The following is a 22,327-nucleotide window of genomic DNA, read 5'->3' on the forward strand; positions in this document are numbered from 1 at the left end:
CACCTAATGTACGCCTGTACGTACGTTCTGTGCACCCGAAATACGCAAAAATTAGAAAAAGCGATAAAATTTGCACGAAAAAAAGTGAATTTGTATGTTAGAAAAAGCGATAAAATTTGCACGAAAAAAAGTGAATTTGTATGTTGGATAACGTTACTGGAATCAAAACTCTCAGATGGCGGCGGCGGCGACGAGCGTGGTGGGCGATGTGGTGCACTGCATTCGCCACAAGAATGTTGACCAAGATGTCCTGCATGCCTTCATTCAAGAGATCGAACGGAGTACCAATGCCAAAGTGCTCGCATTGCGAACCCTGTCTCAGCAGCTCGGTCTCGTTTCTGACTTGACCGAGTCGGAAGTTTCGTCCGACACTAGCACTCGGGATGTACGCGAGGTCGTGCCGTGTGGCCAGGACGAGCATGCCGCATCGAGCATGTGCGAAGAAGAGGTCATCGTGTTCTTCCAATTTGGCCTTCCATTGGTGCAAGCGTTCCACCCTGTCTTGCACGAGTGCGAGAGCGCCATTCACACCATCTTATCCGCATGGGCATCCGTGGCATTGAAATGGTGTGGTCAAGGGTCCACGCTAGAGCTGCAGTCCGTCCTGGAGCCTTTCTTAGTCGCCGTGTGCGTACTCGACACTCAATCGACAACAAGCCACCACACGTGCTTGAAAGCGTTGATTGACATCGTCGCAGGTCAAAGTAGTACGTGTAGCAGTGTCACGCAAGTGTCCGACCGCAGCATCGAGTTGAATGCGCTCTTGCATGTTGTTCACGCCAAGCCCAGTGTCTTTTACACGGCAATGCACCTCCTCATGTCCCCTGACCACCAGCTCGTCCCCACCCCAGCGACCATGCATCGATGGGTTCTGCTAGGCCATGTCGTAATACAGCCTTGGTTTGACAGTGTCACATTCGTGTCGACACCCCTGTGGTCTCTTCTGGTGCAGCCACCGCCTCCTCGTCAAGGCGTAGCCACTGTCGTACTCCAAATGTGGTTTCTCGCGCTGTTCCTACCCGCAGCTGCCGCGTCCATATGGACCGAATCGTCTTCAGCCATCGCGGACGTCCTCGAGTTGCTTTGGCACGCCATCGCAGCATGCGCGGCCGTCCTGCCGCGGCCACTCGTACCGCCCTCCGACGTGACCATGTGGGACCACGCCCAGCTCGCGGACGCGATCCCGATCTTCAAACCCGATCAAGTGCACTCTGCATTTGCCACGTATTGGACGCACTGGGCGACGAAACCGCCTATTCCAATACCAACAACCCTCGACGACCCCCTTCCCACAACGACCTTTCACGACAGCGTGCCACGTGGATATGGGCTCCACCAGATTGAATTGTGGATCGGATCAGCGAAATCCAACACTACGGGCGGCGCAGGCATCCGCGCGCTTCGAGTGACCCTCCACGACGGTACACTATATGAAGTAGTATATCCATTCTTCGCATTTCAGTAAAAATTGCCTATATTTTGGGGGATTGATGAAATCGCGAGCAACGGAGTATGATTGGATATAAAGAATGAAGGTTGCAGTTTGATTGGCTAAAAAGATTGATTGTAGTCTTGCAGTCATTCTTCAACTTCGTTTTATATGAACTTTCGAAGATCCGGCGATTGTTTGGCGGTTCATTCAACCAACCACCAGAGGAAATGTTTTGAGTAGTACATACAATATATTATATATATATATATATATATTGTAGAGTTTGGCGGGGTGCATGTGCTGCCGCTGCGCGGCGACGCCGCGGCCCTCCATGATACATTCCGCACGACGCGCCAAGTGTTGGCATTGGATCATCACGAGTTTATCACGTGCGTGGACGTGTCCAACTATGAGTATCATCACCAGCAGAACCCCCGCAGCCGCCGTACGTTCGTGGGCGCCATCCGGTTTACCACATCCAAGCACGAGTACCCATGGATCGGCACCCCTAGCCGGCTCGCCAACCTCGACGTGTCCGTGCGCAGTAGCAACAAACAGACGAGTGACGAGGTGCTGGTGGAGCTAACTGGCAAGTTTGACGAGGACGGATGGCTCGTATGCCTTGGCGGGTCGTTCGCACAACCGACGACCCACGACGACTCTACCGGGCGGCGTCCAGAGGGAACTTCTGTGGTGGAGTCAACATCGCTGGGGCTCGTGGCCTATGTGTTTCGGTGCGTATATGCGCTGGCGCCGTGGGAATGCGTGAGCTACTTCCACACCAACTTGACCTCAACGGAGCTATTTCCGCCAGCAACGGGATCGACCGTGCAAGCGCTGTTCCTTCAGCTGCGGCACCACCCCCGTCTATTTGCTCACCCAACGTTATCGTCGTCGTCGTCGCCCGCCTTGGTAGATACCAGTGCGGGGTTGGTGTCGTGGCTGGCCGTACAACCTAGCCACGACACGCCGCCGTCAGTAGACTCGCCTTCTTCTAGTGCTGCCGCTTCCAAATGGAAACATGATGCTAAGACAGACCCAGTTGTGTCGTGGATGATGCAGCCCTTTTACTCGTTTGCTAGAGACGATATGCATGCCAACATGCTCAAAGTACGCGCCCATGCCGCGGCGCTGCGGGGGTCCCACGCCAAGGAGTGGTGGTACCAGCGCGAGTTAAAAGTAGAAAAGGAAGTCAACCGCTGCTTACACAAGCAAATGCACGGCCAGCGCACCCAAATCCTATCTTTTGAAAAGGAGCGACGCAAGTGGGAACACGAAGTCCAGGTATATATATATATATATATACAAACCAACCTCGTTCTTTTCTCACGCGTATATATATATATATATATATATATATACAAACCAACCTCGTTCTTTTCTCACGCGTATATATATATTATATATATATTGGATAGCGGCGGATATCCAAGTATGCCACCGACAGAAAACTCTCGAGCGAACAAAACCTGGAATTGCACGGGCAAGTGGAAGCGTTGAAACTCGAGCTCGCGACATCCCATGGCCAACTGAAGGCGCTGACGGCGTCGAGTGCCGCGCTGGAAGGCGCTGTGGACGAACTAAGGCGGCGGACGGCGCATACTCAGCAACTGGAAACCCAAGTCGATGCCTTGACCAAGGTAGTTTGTATGCTGCAGGATATATATATATATATATTGGCCGAGCCAAGTAGTGCATATCTAGCTCGAATTTACAGCTGTATTGGGCTGAGCAGGGTATCTGTCTATCTCTATATATTGCTATAACGATATATATATATATATATACCCTGTGCATATTGACTGACAGCAGGATATATGTATGCAAATGCGTACATGCATATCAACGGAACAGAATATATATATATCATGCATTTTGACTGACAGCAGGATATATATATGTATATATATATGCAAATGAGTACATGTATCCTAGTATTGACTGAACAGGATATATATATATGATGCCAATGACAAGGTGTGATGTGAGTGTAGCAAGTCGCGGAATGGGATCATTTTCACGCGACAGAGATGGACCGGTTGCGACAGAGTCATGTGCTCGAGATGCAAGACCTCAAGTACACGTGGAGTACGGCGCTCCAGAAGAATGGCGCGCGGACACGTGCATCGTCCTCCTCCTCCGTCGGCATGATCCCCCACGAACCTTCTCATGAGGACCATCGAGTGGCGGAGCTCGAGAAGACGATCAAGCAAAAGGTATAGCAGGGCGGTCGAAGGTAGTGATGTATATGGGCGTCCTTGTAGGATCACGCGATTCAAGCACTCAAGGCGATGCTGGAACGGCAGCAGAGCATTTCCGACGACAAAGTGAACTTGGCCAACACCAAGTACGACCACGTTAAGGCCATCAACGTCGTGTTGCAGGTAGGAAGCAAGGGATTGAGTGTCGTTCGTGGTGACCATGAACGTGTTGTAGACGAGAATGGTGGGCGGCAGTACTCGGTCGTAACTAGAGCTCGAGTAACGTTGAACAAGGAGGGTGTTATGGTATTATTGAGATCGAATGTTGTACTGGGCCTGCCACGCATTCGCCGTCGCTTCCTTTTGCTTTAGCAGGTCCGCAACTTGCACCATGAGTTTCTGAATGCCGTCGGCATTGCTGGCCACCGCCGGCAGCACTTCGGCCACGGTGCGTTCCACGAGCACGCCGCCCACCATGCGGAACGCACGGCGGGTGCCTTCGTACCCGTTCAACGTTTCTGCCACTCGCTGATGTTCATGGAGTTCCAGTTCCAGTTCGGCATGCTTTTCAGCAAGTTGACGGACTTCGTTCTTCATACCCTTGTACGTCGCAATCACTTGCTGCTCATTCAGTTGCGGTTCCGCCATCGGATGATGTGCGAGAGGGAGATCGATTCCTACCAGTCACGGAAACAATGACGCATCCGGATAACGAGGGATTATTGGAACGAAAAATATGCATTTGAAGATCTTCCAGCAAAGGACACCCATCCCTGCATGTGGCGATGGAACCACGCGCCGATCTACGGCGTAATCCTCGTCGCCCTTAACGTACTTGGACTCGTTTACGGCCAAGGGCAAGATTTCCGCTACAAAGAGAATGCCAAGCAGTACATGATGGCGGACAACGTGACGCCGCTGGAGCGCCGCCTAGGCACACACTTGCCAGCGTTGCAACTGGTGTCGGTGCACACGAGTCCCGAAGCCGAACGAGTGCGCGTGCTGTGCTGGGTGAATACTTTCAACGCGACGCACGACCGAGCACGCGCCATCAAAGCCACGTGGGGTCGTCGCTGCAACAAGCTGCTCTTCATGAGCAACGTCGAGGACGCGACCATCCCGACCGTGCGCGTCGTGGCGCCGCCGACACACGAGCACTTGTGGCAAAAACATCGCTTCGCGCTGCGCCTGCTCAGTCGGGAATTCGACGCGGCGTCGTTCGATTGGATTCTCAAGTGCGACGACGACTCGTATGTTATCATTGACAACTTGAAGTCGTTGCTGGCACGTCACGCGGGCACTCCGTCGGAACCGGTGCTGCTGGGCCACAGGATGACGCTGCAGCCTTGGATCATGCATCACGCATTTGGAGACAAGCAACACATGCCCCTGGACTATAGGTTGTTAATCCTGTTCATCGTCCTAACTATGTTGCTCCAACATCAGATTGAATCGGCTAAGTCACCTACAGGTACTTCCTTGGACAAGTGACCAAGGCCACGAAAGAACAAGGTTGTCGGCATAATACATGACTGACTTTGATCTTAGTTGATGCCATGATGCTAGCTACCTGGTAATGTATGTGTAGGGGGGCTGTACTACACCCCTGGAGGCGGCGGGTACGCGTTTAACGCTGCGTACTTGTCCGCCATCACTCAGGTCCTCGACGAGCCGTTCTGCATCCCCAATGCAGTCGTGCCGGACGACTGGGCCGTGTCGTTTTGCATGCTGCATCTACAGGTCGTGCCCCAAGACACCCGCGACGGCGTCGGGCGCGAGCGGTTCCACCAGTACTCGCCCGAGCAAGTTTATTACTGGCCCAATGACACGGACGTACTCGACCGTCAGAACTGGCACTCGGACCATGTTGGGATTGGGTGGAAGAACGGCTCCGAGTGCTGCGCCGCGGACTCTGTCACGTTTCACTACGTTCACGACATGGCGTTGGTCGAAGCGTACTTGTACAACACATAATAACAATTGACGAAATCAAAGACATATATATTGACAAGTAACTACTAATAACTGTATGTACTCAGAGATTGCAAGGTTATTAGTAGTAGTACTTGCAATCAAATACTACGAGCTACTTAGTAATATTAACGCATGCGCTACCATTGACCGTAGTTATAGTATGGATTGAGAATTAGTATGGATTGAGAATTAGTGTGGATTGAGAATTAGTGTGGATTGAGAATTAGTGTGGATTGAGAATTAGTGTGGATTGAGAATTAGTGTGGATTGAGAATTCGTGTGGTCCTCACTAATCCATATGTGATGGAATTCCAGAGATTTGTGGTTGGGAATTCGTGTTGGGGTGTGCTCAATTGCTCTAATAGAAAGCCATCAAGGAATGTGTAATACTCCTTGTACATGATGTATCTGCAGTATATTATTGACTACTACTGTTTTGACATTTTTCACGACAAATCCCACATACAAAAATCAAGATAATAATCCTTACTAATTCTCAATATTCAAAATTGATGCGGTTCGCACGAATTCTCCAAGCCCATAATATAGTGTAGATTGAGATATATAGTGTGGACCGCACTAATTATGGTACTACTACAGTACGTACTGTAGTACTTACTCTGGTCAATTTCTAAATATATATATATATATATCCCATACCCTCCCTCCTATTGCTTGGACTACTACATTTCCCACGGTGCAAGTTCATTGGATTGAGATGGTCCTAAAAACGTTACTAAACGTTGATTTGCATTATTCTTATGTACATTGTCTGAGGTTGGATTTTTGGGATGGTTGTCCAGTAGTAGTAGTCTAGCAATCGACTATTAACAATAGTAGGCTATTAACTGTATACATACATCACAAACTATTTTTATCGGGCGACTACGTTGAATTCGTAATTCCACTCTCAGCGCAACCGGCTGGTCGTGACGGGGAGGTTGGCGTACCCGTGCAGGTCAAAGTCTCCGCGACGGGGTTCAAACGTGGATGGAATGACAAGGTAGTAGCCAGGGGGGACATGGGCGAGCGGGGTACGGACGCCGCAAGTGCTGTTGGTGTACGCGCCCTTGGCCGACGTGAGAAAGGCGGTCGTGGGGTTGGCAGTCGCGTCGGGCAGCTGACCCGACGGGCTGCACTCGTACACGGACACGTTGATGGAACATTCCGACGGCAACGTCGATCGAGGTGGCCGGAGTCGGAAAAACAGTTGGCACTTGACCCTATCCAAGGAAATAAAAAAATAATAATAATATTGTGGATTCGGGACAAATGTCTAGACATTGTCGAATCCAAGAATATCTCGGTACCGAATCAAAAAGAATAAATTCGAAACGCGATTGGCTCATCCAAATTTCAATGGATTTTTGATTGGCTCTTACAGAAAAGACAAGTCTATTCAGCCAATCAGAACTCCAGCATGTATTTTAACATTCATTTTAGACACACACCACGCGAAATTTGCAAGTTTTCACGCCGAATTTCCAATCATATCAACCATGTCGACACAGGGTTGGTTGTACATTGTACAACGTACGGGACATGCAGCAGGTATTGGGGGTTTTGCAGGTACTGTCCATAGTTGGAGCACCCCGCGGCCGTGCCCGCGTCCGGGTTCCACTTGCCAGTGCACACAAACGGCACCATATTGTGGCCTTCTGGAGGCAGCGCAAACACTTGAAACTGCGGCGACGTGGCCGCTACTTGCAGGGAGAACGACCCCATGCACTGCGGCTCATATGTGGACGCAACAATCGTATACAAACCAGCCTCAACCGCATCTAAGTCCAAGTAGCAAAAGCCGGGACGGTACTCGCCCGACTGGCCCCGCAGACTCTTCTTAGACACACTCCCCACCCGCTGGCCGTCGCCCCCCACGAGCCGGAGGTTGATTGCTAGATCTACTGGCGCCTCCAACGTCAGCAGCATCCGCTCCATGAAGCTCTCCACGACCAGTTGGTACTGGGGGTTATCCAGGAACGTGGCATGTCTACGCACACACCATCGCAGCGTATATTATATATATATTGTTTATGTGTTTATATTCGAAACTGGAGCGACATGGGGAATGAAGAATCGACACAATCAAATACATGTACACAAGAATCGGCAGAAGGATATATTTAGCCAATCAGATTGCAGGAAACTATCAACAACGTAGAATTAGTGTGTGACTGAAATTAGTGTGATATCAATCCCCACAGGGCAACTTTTTACATACAAAATGAATCGATCGATCGATTTGGCGATCCAGCACAAAAGTAGTCCACATTTTGGTTAAAAGGACAATATGAGAGGTAAAACAGCCACACACGAGAACGAACCCGGATCCCCATTTATATATATATATATATATATATATGTGATTGAAATTGAAACGTTTGGCAACAGATTTGAAGTGTGTATGCAATGTGTAAGTATAATAGTATGGGATAATATAGTTCTCTTTTGAAAGAGGAACACGTCGACTGGTGGATGGGCGGCCAAATACCAACGATACGGATCGATGATTGGTTGAAATGTCTGTCTCGTCCGGGCACTTTGATTGGTCAGGACATAATTCGATTTGCCAAGATCAACGTCCACAGGGAACGACATTAAACACACACATATGTACATGATATTGTGTATATCAGTGACCAATTTGCCAATATGGGGGATTGTGTTGAAAAATCGCCAACCAATTGAGCAAAGGAGTATGATTGGCTAAAAAGAATAGAGGTTGCAATACGATTGGTTAAAAAGGTGGAATGTTGTAATGCAGAGATACCTCTTCAACTTGGAATATATAATAATAAAATAATTTTATAGGCTCTATAAATAGTAGCATATTTTAAATTACGGATATTAAACAAAAAATGAAAACTAAAGGAGTAAAAAATACTGTTGCTTTTCAAAAATGTTTTTTTTTCGAAATTAATATATTAATCGCAGGCCCGGCGACAGTTTGGCGGTTCATTCAAAACCAACCACCGAAGGAAACTTACGATTAGAACAAGTACACGATAGACACGATAACAAGGAAACCAACCCGACCATGGCTACACACACCCTAGTGATACATGTAGCGATATAAACAAATGTACAATAATTTAAAAATAAAAAAGTATAATTTTGTAAAATAGAAAATTTTATTTCTATTTTACAATATTTTTAAAAAAATTAATTTAAAAAATACAACCATCGATAGTGTTATAGGTAGAAATAATATACATCGAATATGACGACAATGATGTTCATCGTACTTGGGGCAGCCGCCGGCGGTCGCCGATGTCCACGCGTCCATCAAGTTGATGCGATGAGGCGGGGTCTCTGGCGCGTCGGTGAGTTCGAACGGCCCGTCCGTGGAGAAGACGGACAGCGTGTAGTCGAGCGGCGCGAGTTTCTCAAACTGCGACGCTACGAGCATGAACGTTGTCTCAGATTCGTCGGCGGTCAGCTGGATGTCGACGCAGGTGAGTGAGTGGGGGTTGTTGCTGTACGTGCCCCGTGTAAACGCATGATTGGGGTAAAAGACCCGATGGGCCTGCTTGAATACGTGCAGGGTGAGGAACTGCTGCGGAGTGTCCACGGCGGCGGCCGTGACGTGGCGCGACAGCAAGATCCACACCGACAACGACTACCCATGGTCATAGAATAAGACTAATTTGGTCATAGCATAAGACTAATTTGGTCATAGAATAAGACTAATTTGGTCATAGAATAAGACTAATTTGGTCATAGAATAAGACTAATTTGGTCATAGAATAAGACTAATTTGGTCATAGAATCAGACTCATCATGGTCATAGAATAAGACTCATCATGGTCCTAGCATAAGACTCATAATGGTCATAAGACCAACGTGATATGTCATGACAAGGGGGTGGACCTTGGTGTGCCTGTCTGGATTGAAAAAAGTTAGGCGGTACTGGGGGTTGTACCCAAGGTTGTACGTGTCATTCTGAGGCCCGACGTCCACGGGCCAGTGCTTGTGCACGGTATATCGAAACCGAAACAGGTCGGGGTTCCAGTTGAGGAAGAGCGCGCTAAAATACACCTGGACGGATGCAAAGTCGATCCAGAAGAGACCGTCGTCGTCGCTTTGGCGGGCGGCGTGCCAGTGAAAGTTCAATTCACGCTGTAGGTCTGCCGTATATATGAAAGAGAGATGTATGAGGTGAGATACATGATATATATAAATATATTGAACAATATAATAGGTTCTATGATTGAAGACCAAGAAATGTATATGCGTTGATCCGTGTGGAACAACACACATATAGTTCCATGAATGCGGTGACGCGAGAAAGCGTATATATATATTATATATATATATTAAATCTTATAAGACATATATATACTTGACTACGGTAACGTGAGAAAAACGTATAATATACACATATATATATGTACATATTATAAGATATATATATATATATAGTTGATTACGGTGACGTGATAAAAAACGTAGGTATTTATACATATATATACATAAACTGATGAAAAGTATCGTGAAAACAGAGGCGTATATATATATATATATTAAAACAAAGATAGATATATAGGTACCTACCGTCTGTCCATCGGTCCTTGTCGTCCATGCCAAAGGGCCCGCGCCACCGCTTGCGATTCCACGGGTTTTTCACCAGCAGAAGGCGCAACCTGTTGGAAGTCTCGACCACATTCAGCACTGCGTACGCATGGGAGGGCACGAGACCCACTCTTTTGGCCTAATATATCGCTATGAATATATATATATATATATATATGGTCCAAACCACGGGTTTGGGCATGTCATCCGTGGCGATTGTGATGAGGCAGTCGCCAAAGTTGTGCGCAGACATGAGACGTTGCCAGATGATGTCGGATGAGCTCTGGCTCTGGTCTCCAAATGCAAGGGACTCGGGGATCCATCCCGTGAGAGCAAACAAGTCGATGCCCGAGTTACTCCCTGGAAAGTCGTACCCGCCATTGACCTTGAGGTATGCCTTTTCCACAATGCTTACCTACATATATATATATATTTATATACAGTATATATATCAACATAATGTATATTTATATTTTGAAGAATAAAATGGCAGACTGCATCCAACAACATCTTTATTTTTTTTATTTATTTAGAAAATGCAAATATGTTTTGAATAATCTCGTTTTTTGTATGAGATAGATAGCCGACAGACACACTACATATTTTTATAAACGACGACCACCATAGAATATATATACATATATAAATATATGCGTTCATGCAGAAATAGATATTTTGTACCCAAAGCTCGTTGGATTCCGTGGTGCACGAACACAGGAGGGTCCCAGAGTGCCCCAGAGGTAAGAGATCGTCCACCACGACCTTTCTCGGCACCCCATTGGCCCACAGTTTCACTACGTACTTGCCTGCGGGGTTGATGATTGGCACACCATGTTGGTCCTGATATATATTTAGTATTCAACTATATCAAATATATATATTTAGTAAAAGCTGCTCGTTCGTACCTGGGGGTAGATGATGTTGGTGATGAGCTGCTTGTGAAAGCGCAGTTCATAAGCTGCGGTGATGCACAGCGACGCCACAAACGAGCAATCTGTGACAACATCCTGGACAATCGCATACGGCGAAATCTGCGACACCATGCGGGGGGTGTTGGTGCCGTAGTCGGATGGTCGGCTCCACTTGGCTAACTTATCCAACTGCTTGGGGGACATGGCTACACAAAGTCAAATCAATACATAGATTGAATACTATATATAATATATATATTATATGTGTGATAGGCATGACCGCCATGACCTACTACACCAGAAAAAGCACCGAAAATTAAATATAAAAAGTCCATGCTTTGTTGAAAAAAGCCATCTCGATGACCAATAATTATAAATATATTTTTTGAATACATTTTTTAAATAAAATAATAATTAAAAATAAGTGTGTTCTTGGTCGGCCGGGAATATATATATATATATATATATATATGTACCTAAGAAGCCATCAGGGTCGACAAACAAAGAGTCGGCGGCGACGTCGACGTGGGTGTCGGAGGCCATCCACGGCTGAAACAGTCGGCCGTTGATCACTGACGACCGCCTAAGGACGTCCACCTCTTCCGCCGTGTACTTTGCATGGGGGGGGGGGGTGAGATGGGTAGAAGATGGAGATGAAGCGAACTGGTTGGGGTTGGCATGTTGGGGAAGGGGGGGATGGAGTTGCTGCGACGGCTGCTTTAGCTTCATGTCTATTGACACATGGCGAGTCAATATACGCGGATTATGCGGTTGGACGTACTCTCAGGACCGAGCGCGACTTCCATGAGCAGGTCTTCCTCCATCAATAGATCGTCCTCCATGTCTAGGTCGTGGCGCTCCTTCAATGCTGTGATCCGATCGATGATAGACTCAACTTTGGTCCGAACGCGCTGGCACAAGAATGCGTCCGACAAGTTCTTGTCTCGCAGCATCTATGCACAAAAGTAGTCGGTGGAGCTATGAGGAAGAGCAGCTAACATGCATGCATGACGGCAGTCTGTCGTCGCGCTATATGTACCTACCTCCAGGAGTCCGTCGGCTGATTTCATGTACAAATCGATCGAGATGGACAAGTCGCCATCGACTTCGGTCGATTGAGCTAATTGCTCGAGCCGCGACGCGTTCTGCCATCGAATGTCGCCGTGAAGGTCATCGTCCGCGTCGGACGCACGGCAACTGCTGTCTGTGGACACAGGTAGGACGCCAGTCGAAGGAGACGGGATAACGAGCTCCGTCGTTGGCGCTGCAGCTGCTGCATCATCATGATCATCCTTCGTCTCTGCTCCTCGAAGATCTTGAATCCGCTGCTGGAACCCTCGAATATGTTCCTCCAGCAACGTTCGCTTCGTCGACGTCTCGACCATGGCGAGACGACTGAACAACTGCACTGCCTGCTCGAAGCTTTGGATTGCCGATGGTCGGTCGTTCTCTGACTCTGCCGCATGTCCATCCTCGGCGGCCTTGAACGCTTGCTCGTACAGGACAGTCACACGACTCATGACGAAGGCGCGGCGCCGTCGTGTTGAGAGTGGTAATCATGAGAGTGGCCGGACTTATTGAGAGTATGAGAGAGTGAGAGTGAAAACGTAAGGGGACGTGAGTGTCGGTCGATTTCCTTTTGGTGGATAGTTCGAATTGGAACGAAGACGTGAGAGAGCCCTACCACCACCGCCGACGACGACATGGGAATCCCGCGCTTCTACCGCTGGATCAGCGAGCGCTACCCGCAGATCAACCAGCAGATCAGCGACGTGTCCCTGCTCCCGGAGTTTGACAACCTGTACCTCGACTTGAACGGCATCATCCATCAATGCACGCACCCGAGTGACGACGAGGTGTGCGAAGAGTTGGGCGAAGCCCACCACATCCCGGCCATCTTTGCGTACATCGACCGCATTGTGTCGCACATTGTCAAGCCGAAGAATCTTCTTTTCCTGGCCGTGGATGGCGTGGCGCCGCGCGCCAAGCTCAACCAGCAACGCAGCCGTCGGTTTCGCGCCGGCAAAGAGCTGTACGAGAAGAACTTGTCGCTGCAACGCGACGACGACGACGACAATGAGTCGAGCGAGGCCCCCAAGGCGCTGTTCGATTCCAACTGCATCACCCCCGGAACCGAGTTCATGTACCGCCTCTCGAGCCACCTGCAGTACTTCATTCGCAAAAAGCTCAAGGAAGATCCGTCGTGGCGCGACCTGACTGTCATCTTCTCCGGGCAAGACGTACCGGGTGAAGGCGAGCACAAGATAGTCGAGTACATTCGGCGCACCAAGATGCAACCCGGGTAGCGAATATCCATGTGTCTGTCTAGCTAGCTACGTGTCCTCACGCCGTTCGTTGTTCCATGAGGACAGGTACCCGCCAAACGTCCGCCACTGCATGTACGGCTCGGACGCCGACCTGATGCTTCTCGGTCTCATGGCCCATGAGCCGCACTTCACGCTCGTCCGCGAAGTGGTCAACTTTGGCGGCGGGTCATCGCGCAAGAAAGGCAAGGACGACAACTCGGCCAAGAAGATCATCGCGCGGCAGACCAAAGAACCTGAATGGCAGCTCGTGCACTTGAGCTTGTTTCGACAGTACTTGAACATGGAGTTGTCCGTACCGGTACGTGTCGTCCCCCCATCTCTCTCTCATCTTACTCACTCAATCCCATATCTCGTTGGTTGGCATCCTCAGGTGGCCTGGTACGACATGGAGCGCGCGCTCGACGACTTTATCTTTTTAACGTTTTTGCTCGGGAACGATTTCATTCCGCACAGCCCAACACTGGACATCTCTGAGGACGCGATCGCGCTCTTGCTGGGGCTGTACCGGGATTTGCTGCCCCAGTGGGGCAATTACTTGACGGAAGCAGGCGTAGTGACCCATCCCGAGCACTTGGAGGGGCTATGTCAGGTCATTGGGTCGATGGAGGAAGCTATTTTGACAAAACGCGTGCACGAGGAACGGAAATTCCGCGACCGGAAGCGATACGGGAACGGATATGGCCGGAATGGATCTTCTCCCGTTCGTGCCAAGGTTGTTTCAGCTCACGACGACACGGAATTAGACGACGACGACGGGAATGACCGCCAGTTTGAACAGGATTTGCTGCATGCGTTATCCTTTCAAGGCGAAGAAGAAGAAGGCGACGACGTGGTTGTGCTGAGTGGCAGCCCCGAGTTTCAAGCTACCAAGTGGGCATACTACGGCGCTAAATTTGGCTTGCGTGACACCTCCACGGAGCTTCTCACGGCCATCAAAGTTGCCTATGTTGAGGCATTGGTGTGGTGCGCAGGCTACTACTTCCACGGCGTGCCATCTTGGTCGTGGTTTTACCCGTTTCACTACTCGCCGATGCTGTCGGACTTGACCGACATTGCGTCGATCGTGGCCAGCATCCACTTTGACGTGGGCGTGCCGTTCCTCCCGTTCCAGCAACTGCTCTCGACGCTTCCCCCCACAAGCGCGACCCTCGTCCCCCCGGGGTACCAGCGCCTCATGACCGACCCAACGTCCCCCATTGCATCGTTTTACCCGATTTCGTTTGAAATCGACATGGACGGCAAGCGCAATGCATGGGAAGGTGTCAACATCCTCCCGTTCATCGACGCCAGCCGACTCGTGGACGCTATCCACTTGCACTGCCCCGAAGCCGACCTCACGGACGCCGAACGCCGCCGCAACCGACCGGGTACCGCGTACGTGTTCAAGCACGACCTCGGCGCCATGGACACGCTGCCGTCGACTCTCCCCGGCGTGCTCGATGACATTGCATGCTGCCACTCAAGTGTCCAAGTGTACGAGCTGCCGCCGCCACGCCGCAACTTCCGCTGTACCCTCACCGACGGACTCACCATGCCCATTGCGGGGTTTCCATCGCTCTACTCGCTGCCGCTAGCCAGCTCGGCGCTGTCGAAAATCGGCGTCAATTGCTTTGGCATGAGCTCCAAGAAGGATACGCTCGTGCTGTATGTAGCCCCCCCGTCCGCTGATGATCAGGCGTCGTTATTAACACTCGACCAAGCTAAACTCGTCCTTGGCACTACGGTATGGCCTGATCTATATGTATATATATATATAGGATGGGACGACTGCATGACATGTGATTTCTCGTGTTTGAAATATTATATATATATATATATATATATATATATATATATACATGAAGGGTACGGGGATGTTTATGCATTCTTGAGTCGAGGGTTTTGAGACTGTTGCAAATGTGTTGGACGAGGGGGTTTGTCGGAAATACGTTTTGATCTTTGTATTGTTGTTATCAATGTGCATTGATGAAAATAGAAAATAAAAAAATATATTTATATACTACTACGACCTCCTCGTACAAAGTATATATATATATATATTGTCAATTTGATATAAAGTTGGGGAGGGGGTGCAATCGAATCGCGCCGACCAAACCGATCTGATTGGTTGAATTCATTGAGAAGGTTTTGATTGGCTAATAATTTTGAGCTCATCTGGGGTAGCCAATCAAATCGATTTAAATTCCAACGAGAAACCACCACACGAAATTATTCACTCGAAAGCACAATATATAGTTTGTCTATTTCATCCATGATGGATCCAGTGTTATCTCAAAAGTACACTCCAGTAGGTGATGGGATTGAATTTTGATCACGTTGTATATCATCACACACACTATGTATCGTCATATATTGTGTCCTTTTACCCAAAATTAGGTCTATTGTGCTGATTCGCCAACTCTATCGATCCATTCTTTGTCCTAGCTTTTGAATGCAAAGATCAGCCAGTATCACACTAATTTCAGTCACACGCTAATTCAAGGTTGACTTGGTCAAAGAGTGGATTTGATTGGCCACTCAATTTATCCTCTGGGTCTTTGATTGGTCGATATATCGACCAATCACATCGTACTCGATTTGGTGATTCTGGTAATTCGATTGAGCAAGCACCCCACTCCAATTTCGAATCGACTGCTTGACATCGTTGTCGACGGAACACTCTAGTGTGTTATTGACGTTTTTTATCATACACCTAGGTGCACGTCAACTATCCCCACTTGCACGAAGCCAAAGTGGTGGCCATCAGCACCCGCGACGGCGTCATCACATCTTCTTGGCCCTCTTCCAACGAAGTTCACGTCCATGGGCATTCCCCTTCAGAGCAAACCGACTGGGCTAAACGCGCTCAGGTCGAAGCCAGTCGGTACCTGTCTGGGCGGGGGGTACCGGGGACCGGCGGCGTCTCCATCGGAGCGGTCACGTGTCTGCTGCATGTGCTGCCGCTTCAGGGCATGGTGGTGGACCCGGGTACCGGCGCCATGCACAAAAAGTTTGGCCGCGATCCGGTCAAGATTCCATTCCAGCTGGCGGTGCTGCATCACGATTTGTTGGACTTGCGGTTCCAGGAGACGGCGGCGGCGGCGGCCCCCGACCGCTTTCCCCTGCACACGTCCGTGGTCGTCCTCCGCGGTCCGTCCAAGGGGCTCACGGGCACCGTCGTGCGCCATCATGCAAAAGACCAAGCCACGATAGGCGTGCGCGTATCCCCGCGGTCGCCCGAGCCGCCGTTTGGGTATGCGATCGCCGCGGCCATCTGCGACAAGTACTACTCAAGCTTTGTACTGTGCCAGAAACTCGGCATCCAGCCGTCGACGTTGGGTCGCATCACGGGCTCGCTGTTGGTCAACCCTGGTCGGTATGACATTGGGCTCAATATCAAGTTTAAGAAGGAGCTCATGCTGGCTGGATACTGCCGATACATCCGAAAAGAAGGAGGCGCGGATGATATGGCATGGACACGTGGCGACAGCGTATCGCTAGTTGTAGGCAACGATGATGCCGACAATGACGGCAAAGATGGCGGCATATGGGAGTACACGGACAAGGCGTTCTACACGCTCGTGGCATTTCAGAGAAAGTTCCCGCGGGTCTTTGCCGCGCTCGAGACGTTGCCGTACTCGGCCGTGTACGATGGCGCGGCGTTCTTGAACGTGGCCAACCCTAGCGCCGTGAAAAGCGTGCTGGAAAGCATCAAAACGTGGCTCTCCCAGCTCGATATTGCCCCACTGCCGTTGATTCCAGTGTCATCTGCGACACTGCCCCGCGCCGCCATTCACGCGATTCAAGCCGCCGGTGACAGTCGCACAGCGGCAGCATCGCCATCATCGACGACAGGCGACGTGGAGATTACCGTTGAGTCGTCGGCACTGTTTCGACCGGTCGAGTCCAACTACGATCTGTCGGCATCGTCAGCGACTGGCCAACGCCCGCCCCTGCTAGGCGACCGCGTCGTGAGTCTCAGTGCCCGGGGGGTTCCGTTCGGACTGAGGGGTACGGTCGTGGCCTCCCATCAAGCGACCGCATGTGTGGAAGTGCTGTTTGACGCGAAATTTAGCGGCGGCACGACTCTTGGAGGCACCTGTTCGGCATATCGCGGCAAGTTGGTGCACTGGTCTTCGTTGCTGGTCGTGTCGACGCCCCCGCCGCCGCCAACCAACCACCATCACCTCCACCGCTCCAAGCAACTACTACCGCAGCAGCACCAACCAAAGCAATCAAACCAGCCAAAGTCTGCCGAGTATCATCCAGCGCCCAACCAACCAACATCATCCTCATCATCTTCCCGTCCAAAGTCCCCTCAATCACCCCCCCATCCGCCCTCTCTTGTCGCTCCTTTGATTGTGCTGCCGACGGACGTGGTGACGCCGCCGCCGCCGCCGTCGACGGAGAAAATGCACTCGCTCATTGCTAAATGGGCTGAAAAAGAAGAATCCCGCGATTTGCACGCCCCAGCCCATTCCATGGCGCAGTACTTCAACAAACTCCAAGCTCGCCCGGACATGGCGCCGCCGCCACCGCCGCCTGCTCGAGCTGCCATTCCCCCCTACCAACAGCAGCAGCAACCTCCGCTGCCACCCCCCTACCAGCAGCAGCCCCAAGGACCCCCCAAGCAGCCACAAGCTGCGAAAAAGACGGGCGGGCTGTTGCTGCCAGCCCAAGTGCTGAAGTCCAAGCTCACCAAACATGCCCAGTAGTCGTAGGAGTTACATAGAAGTTACTGCAGTATCTGGTCTAACGTTATGGTTACACGTCGAGTTGGATCTACTAGTACATACATATATGTCACCTCTTTCAAGTGTCATACCCGAGACAGACAGGGAGTGATCATGTTATGAAACGTCATGACCTGGGTCGGCGAAGAATACAATAGACAGATTTCGGAACACGTGCATTTGCCGTGCATTTGCCTCCTTCACACTTAACGAGCCTTTGCCACGCACGACTGGCAGCAACAGTACACTGCTAATGAGTATACGTAGCAACCACAACGAGGGACAGGAGGCGGTTGTTTTCGTTGAAGGGAATCAAGGACCATGAGTTGTCTTCGCCATTGAAGGTCGCGACATTCACGTTGGTCGCGGTTGAGAAGTACCTTTGGCCGAACAACCAGATGGGCCCCTTGACCCAGGATTCGCTGGAGGCGCCCAGTACGAACCAGTACGTGGTGTTGGGCGCACCAACAATTTCGGGTTCGGGGAACCAGGAATAAACGCCCCCACTGGTACGCAGTAAATTGCCCCTTTCGAAGGAACTGACGACATCGCCATTGCTAGCGATGGGGATGCGCAAAGAGACGATGGAGTTGGTGCAATCGGGCAAGTCTAGAAGAAAACTCTCGTGAATACAGTATACATTGGGTTGAAAGGGGGGAATGAATGTATAAAACAATGTGGGGGGTTGGTTACCGTGGACGGAAGGGCACAACTCTTGTTGCAACGACATGGACGGCGTGGCGGAAACGCTAGCATCCGTACTGATGGTAAACCAGAAATGAACAAAAGACGGATTTGAATTGCGTGTCCGACCAGTAGTGCAATAACAACTTGATCTGGAAATGCCAAGTTGGACTACAGTGGTACTTCAAATATGGCCATGGATACCGATATGATTGGCTTATTTAGTTAGATCAATCCTTAGTTTGGCCCAAATGTTCTCAAATATGATTGGATATATTTTCAGAAACACCCGGATACATCCCCAAATTATCCGTAACTTCGAAGGTACGACATATCGATATAGGGACCCCCGTTGGAGATGCTCATTTCTTTATATTTCTTTCCAGGGTAAGTTAGTACTGTCCCAAGAAACAGTCATCGTGTACTGTATGGCTTACCGGTACTGTAGTAGCCCCTTCTAGGGGCTGGCGTGGATAAAGTAATAAACATGGATTCTTGATTTACTCTTTCGATTGAGGGTACTCTGGGACGGTATTAGTTTATTCGTATTCACCTTGAACTCCTCTATCAAAGCATACCTTTAGTTTTCGATATTTTGATAATCTTGACTCTCATTATTAAATTATTCTGAATGTTGCAACTACTTCCGGACAGAGGTAGTACTACATTGTAGTGCGCATCTCCATCGCACTACTGTAGTACTCCGGAGTACTGTAGTACTGCTTGGTATGCTGTGGTGCGATCGAGATGCTTGGCATGCTGCGAATTCGTTTGTTGAAGTAGTTTTGGACATTTCCCAAGAAACGCAGTCATCCAGCGTGGCTTGGTCGATCAATTGTTGTTTGTATTACGTATGTAAGACAGACACCGACACAAAAAAGGGTCGGGGCTTCGTGTCATTTTTCGTTTTCGCTTATTGCCATGAAGTTCCTTGCTGCTCTTGTCCACGCCGCCGCCGCTGCCCTTCCGATCCAATGGGATTTTACCAACCCCGCGCAAGGCGACGAAAGCGTCTACATCGCGGACGAAAATTGGGCGGTTGCATTCCGCACCCCGGCGTCAGGGACTATTGACAACATTCTGTAAAAAATACAGTCGAAATTCTTTTTTGGTTACTACGTAGTACTTGGTGTTCAAGAGATGAAAATCATAAAATATATGCTCCTGACAAAATGAAGGAAGCTACTCCTCATGCAATATTCAACGTATCGATGTGCAATTAAGCCCACAGCATGCAACAGACTGTGGTGGATGCTGTGGGCTATTTATTCCGTTTGAGATAATACTGAGATTTGGCGGAGGAGTAGCATCCTTCATTTTCTTGGGAGCCGTTTCGCCCAAACATATGGTAGTCCCTGACGCTGGGGTGCGGAATGCAACCGCCCATTTTTCGTTTGCGATGTAGACGCCTTCGTCGCCTTGCGCGGGGTTGTTAAAGTCCCATTGGATCGGAAGGGCAGCGGCGGCGGCGTGGACAAGAGCAGCAAGGAACTTCATGGCAATAAGCGAAAACGAAAAATGACACATGGTCCCGACCCTTTTTTGTGTGGGTGTCCTACATACCGTACGTTTGGGCGAAAGCGCTTTCCCGAAATTGAAGGAGCCTACTCCTCCGCCAATTCAAAACATTAATAACTACGGCATATCCCAGTACATGCACGACAATGTTCTGCGTGTACTGGGCTAGGTTGCACACCAATACGTGGAGTATTTATTGCATGAGGAGAAGCTTCATTTTCGAATGCAGCATAGATTTCATGATTTTCATCTCTTCAACACCATACAACCAAAAACGAAATTCGACGTTTTATTTTACAGAATGTAATAATAACTTGTTCTGGTTGGACTGATCGAATACATACAGGCAAACGGATATGATTGGCTTATTTAAAGCAATCCTTAGTTTGGCCCAAAGTATCTCAAGCATGATTGGATAGAACTGAAGAAACTTCGGTAGTACTGGTTAGGCCCAACCTCGATGTAATCGCATATTTTTATTGTAACTGAAAATAGAATTTCGACAATTTTTATTCGAATTTGCAATCACATTATACTCGGGCAATAGGAAATACTTACCTGCATTTCAATACAAACCACAAGTCAGATAGAGATGAAATTTGACGCTAAACTGTTTTATACTAATCTGAAGTTCTTCCCAAAATTTCAGCAAAAAATTGGAGTAGTATTGAGGAAGTTACCAAATTTCTGAAGCGTTTTCGCCCAAACGTACGGTACGTCATGCAAACAACAATTGATCGACCAAGCCACGCTGGATGACTGCGTTTCTTGGGAAATGTCCAAAACTACTTCAACAAACGAATTCGCAGCATGCCAAGCATCTCGATCGCACTACAGCATACCAAGCAGTACTACAGTACTCCGGAGTACTACAGTAGTGCGATGGAGATGCGCACTACAATGTAGTACTACTGTACTATCTCTGTCCGGAAGTAGTTGCAACATTCAGAATAATTTAATAATGAGAGTCAAGATTATCAAAATATCGAAAACTAAAGGTATGCTTTGATAGAGGAGTTCAAGGTGAATACGAATAAACTAATACCGTCCCAGAGTACCCTCAATCGAAAGAGTAAATCAAGAATCCATGTTTATTACTTTATCCACGCCAGCCCCTAGAAGGGGCTACTACAGTACCGGTAAGCCATACAGTACACGATGACTGTTTCTTGGGACAGTACTAACTTACCCTGGAAAGAAATATAAAGAAATGAGCATCTCCAACGGGGGTCCCTGCATATATCGATGTCCTATCCCCAAAGCGTTGGAGATGCTCATTTCTTTATATTTCTTTCTAGGGTAAGTTAGTACTGCCCCAAGAAACAGTCATCGTGTATTGTATAGCTTACCGGTACTGTAGTAGCCCCTTTTAGGGGCTGGTGGCGGAATATTTATGATCATGGATTAGTTCATACTTCAACGTACTGTACTTCGGGCCGTCTTCGCTGGGGAGATTTGGTCTTCAACCTTGCTCCATGGAAGCGCACCTCTTGTCGAAAAGCCAATCAAAAGTCCTTAGCCCCTAGTGTGTCTATTAGACTTTATCTTCCCCGACCAGCCCGGACATGGACTTTATCTTCCCAGACCAGCCCCTGACTAGCCAGACCAGCCCCAGCCCTAGGGGGCTGGTCTGGGAAGATAAAGTCCATGTCCGAATTGAGACGTATCCGGACAAAATATTTTCGCAATCCAAAAAATGTCGATCAATACTTTTTCGATTTTTATGAAAATGAGTGCCAGACATGAACGGACTATTCCAGGCGTCGATGGACCATCCACGCCTCAAAACTCGCATCCATGTCTGAGTTATTCCGGAAAGCGTGAATGATTGTGTTATCCGGATAATTTGGATACTAACCAATCAAAAACTCGGAATATCTTGAACCATGGACAGAAATATTCCGCGACCATCGCACACAACTGTAATTTTCTACTACTAGTACTACGTAGTACTACTATTCGAAGTTACGGATAATTACTTTATCTCAAATATCCG

The 22,327-nt window shown here is 49.0% G+C and overlaps 6 protein-coding genes across 6 annotated transcripts; 3 read left to right on the top strand and 3 right to left on the bottom strand.

Annotated features, from left to right (window-relative positions):
- The first annotated feature begins 142 nt into the window (after positions 1-142).
- H257_11718 (hypothetical protein) lies at positions 143-4,318 on the top strand. The gene is made up of 6 exons (XM_009838724.1): positions 143-1,421; positions 1,713-2,716; positions 2,851-3,072; positions 3,427-3,648; positions 3,697-3,816; positions 3,869-4,318. The coding sequence occupies exons 1-6, from the start codon at positions 176-178 to the stop codon at positions 3,899-3,901; spliced, it is 2,847 nt and encodes a 948-aa protein (XP_009837026.1). The 5' UTR covers positions 143-175; the 3' UTR covers positions 3,902-4,318.
- Positions 3,909-4,321, bottom strand: H257_11719 (hypothetical protein). Its single transcript, XM_009838725.1, has one exon. It carries the CDS (start codon positions 4,279-4,281, stop codon positions 3,943-3,945), a length of 339 nt encoding a protein of 112 aa, XP_009837027.1. The 5' UTR covers positions 4,282-4,321; the 3' UTR covers positions 3,909-3,942.
- A 63-nt stretch (positions 4,322-4,384) lies between these two features.
- H257_11720 (hypothetical protein) lies at positions 4,385-5,643 on the top strand. Its single transcript, XM_009838726.1, has 3 exons — positions 4,385-5,033; positions 5,105-5,145; positions 5,222-5,643. The coding sequence occupies exons 1-3, from the start codon at positions 4,411-4,413 to the stop codon at positions 5,605-5,607; spliced, it is 1,050 nt and encodes a 349-aa protein (XP_009837028.1). The 5' UTR covers positions 4,385-4,410; the 3' UTR covers positions 5,608-5,643.
- A 778-nt stretch (positions 5,644-6,421) lies between these two features.
- On the bottom strand, positions 6,422-12,638 carry H257_11721 (hypothetical protein). The gene is made up of 11 exons (XM_009838727.1): positions 12,134-12,638; positions 11,872-12,043; positions 11,567-11,821; positions 11,085-11,296; positions 10,861-11,019; positions 10,367-10,594; positions 10,162-10,318; positions 9,478-9,734; positions 8,853-9,226; positions 7,145-7,597; positions 6,422-6,830 (listed from the first exon to the last, which is right to left on the bottom strand). Exons 1-11 carry the CDS (start codon positions 12,608-12,610, stop codon positions 6,518-6,520), a joined length of 3,057 nt encoding a protein of 1,018 aa, XP_009837029.1. The 5' UTR covers positions 12,611-12,638; the 3' UTR covers positions 6,422-6,517.
- Positions 12,639-12,735: 97 nt separating this feature from the next.
- On the top strand, positions 12,736-18,204 carry H257_11722 (hypothetical protein). Its single transcript, XM_009838728.1, has 4 exons — positions 12,736-13,392; positions 13,463-13,715; positions 13,788-15,140; positions 16,114-18,204. The coding sequence occupies exons 1-4, from the start codon at positions 12,794-12,796 to the stop codon at positions 18,109-18,111; spliced, it is 4,203 nt and encodes a 1,400-aa protein (XP_009837030.1). The 5' UTR covers positions 12,736-12,793; the 3' UTR covers positions 18,112-18,204.
- A 1,622-nt stretch (positions 18,205-19,826) lies between these two features.
- Positions 19,827-20,310, bottom strand: H257_11723 (hypothetical protein; the record flags this gene model as incomplete). The annotated part of the gene is made up of 2 exons (XM_009838729.1): positions 19,827-19,879; positions 20,100-20,310. The coding sequence occupies 2 exons, from the start codon at positions 20,308-20,310 to the stop codon at positions 19,827-19,829; spliced, it is 264 nt and encodes an 87-aa protein (XP_009837031.1).
- Positions 20,311-22,327: the final 2,017 nt, after the last annotated feature.

This window comes from Aphanomyces astaci (genome assembly GCF_000520075.1).
Source record: "Aphanomyces astaci strain APO3 unplaced genomic scaffold supercont1.35, whole genome shotgun sequence".
Taxonomy (NCBI): domain Eukaryota; phylum Oomycota; class Saprolegniomycetes; order Saprolegniales; family Verrucalvaceae; genus Aphanomyces; species Aphanomyces astaci.

Bases quoted from the DNA above. Each gene is read 5' to 3' on its own strand.
- H257_11718 (XM_009838724.1), top strand. From the start codon at position 176: ATGGCGGCGGCGGCGACGAGCGTGGTGGGCGATGTGGTGCACTGCATT. The intron at 2,717-2,850 runs GTATATATATAT...TATATTGGATAG, and splicing joins AGTGGGAACACGAAGTCCAG to CGGCGGATATCCAAGTATGC. The intron at 3,073-3,426 runs GTAGTTTGTATG...ATGTGAGTGTAG, and splicing joins AAGTCGATGCCTTGACCAAG to CAAGTCGCGGAATGGGATCA.
- H257_11719 (XM_009838725.1), bottom strand. From the start codon at position 4,281: ATGGCGGAACCGCAACTGAATGAGCAGCAAGTGATTGCGACGTACAAG.
- H257_11720 (XM_009838726.1), top strand. From the start codon at position 4,411: ATGTGGCGATGGAACCACGCGCCGATCTACGGCGTAATCCTCGTCGCC. The intron at 5,034-5,104 runs GTTGTTAATCCT...AGTCACCTACAG, and splicing joins CACATGCCCCTGGACTATAG to GTACTTCCTTGGACAAGTGA. The intron at 5,146-5,221 runs GTTGTCGGCATA...ATGTATGTGTAG, and splicing joins CAAGGCCACGAAAGAACAAG to GGGGGCTGTACTACACCCCT.
- H257_11721 (XM_009838727.1), bottom strand. From the start codon at position 12,610: ATGAGTCGTGTGACTGTCCTGTACGAGCAAGCGTTCAAGGCCGCCGAG. The intron at 12,044-12,133 runs GTAGGTACATAT...TTTTGTGCATAG, and splicing joins CAGCCGACGGACTCCTGGAG to ATGCTGCGAGACAAGAACTT. The intron at 6,831-7,144 runs GTACGTTGTACA...TTCCTTGGATAG, and splicing joins CAATACCTGCTGCATGTCCC to GGTCAAGTGCCAACTGTTTT.
- H257_11722 (XM_009838728.1), top strand. From the start codon at position 12,794: ATGGGAATCCCGCGCTTCTACCGCTGGATCAGCGAGCGCTACCCGCAG. The intron at 13,716-13,787 runs GTACGTGTCGTC...TGGCATCCTCAG, and splicing joins ACATGGAGTTGTCCGTACCG to GTGGCCTGGTACGACATGGA. The intron at 15,141-16,113 runs GTATGGCCTGAT...TCATACACCTAG, and splicing joins AACTCGTCCTTGGCACTACG to GTGCACGTCAACTATCCCCA.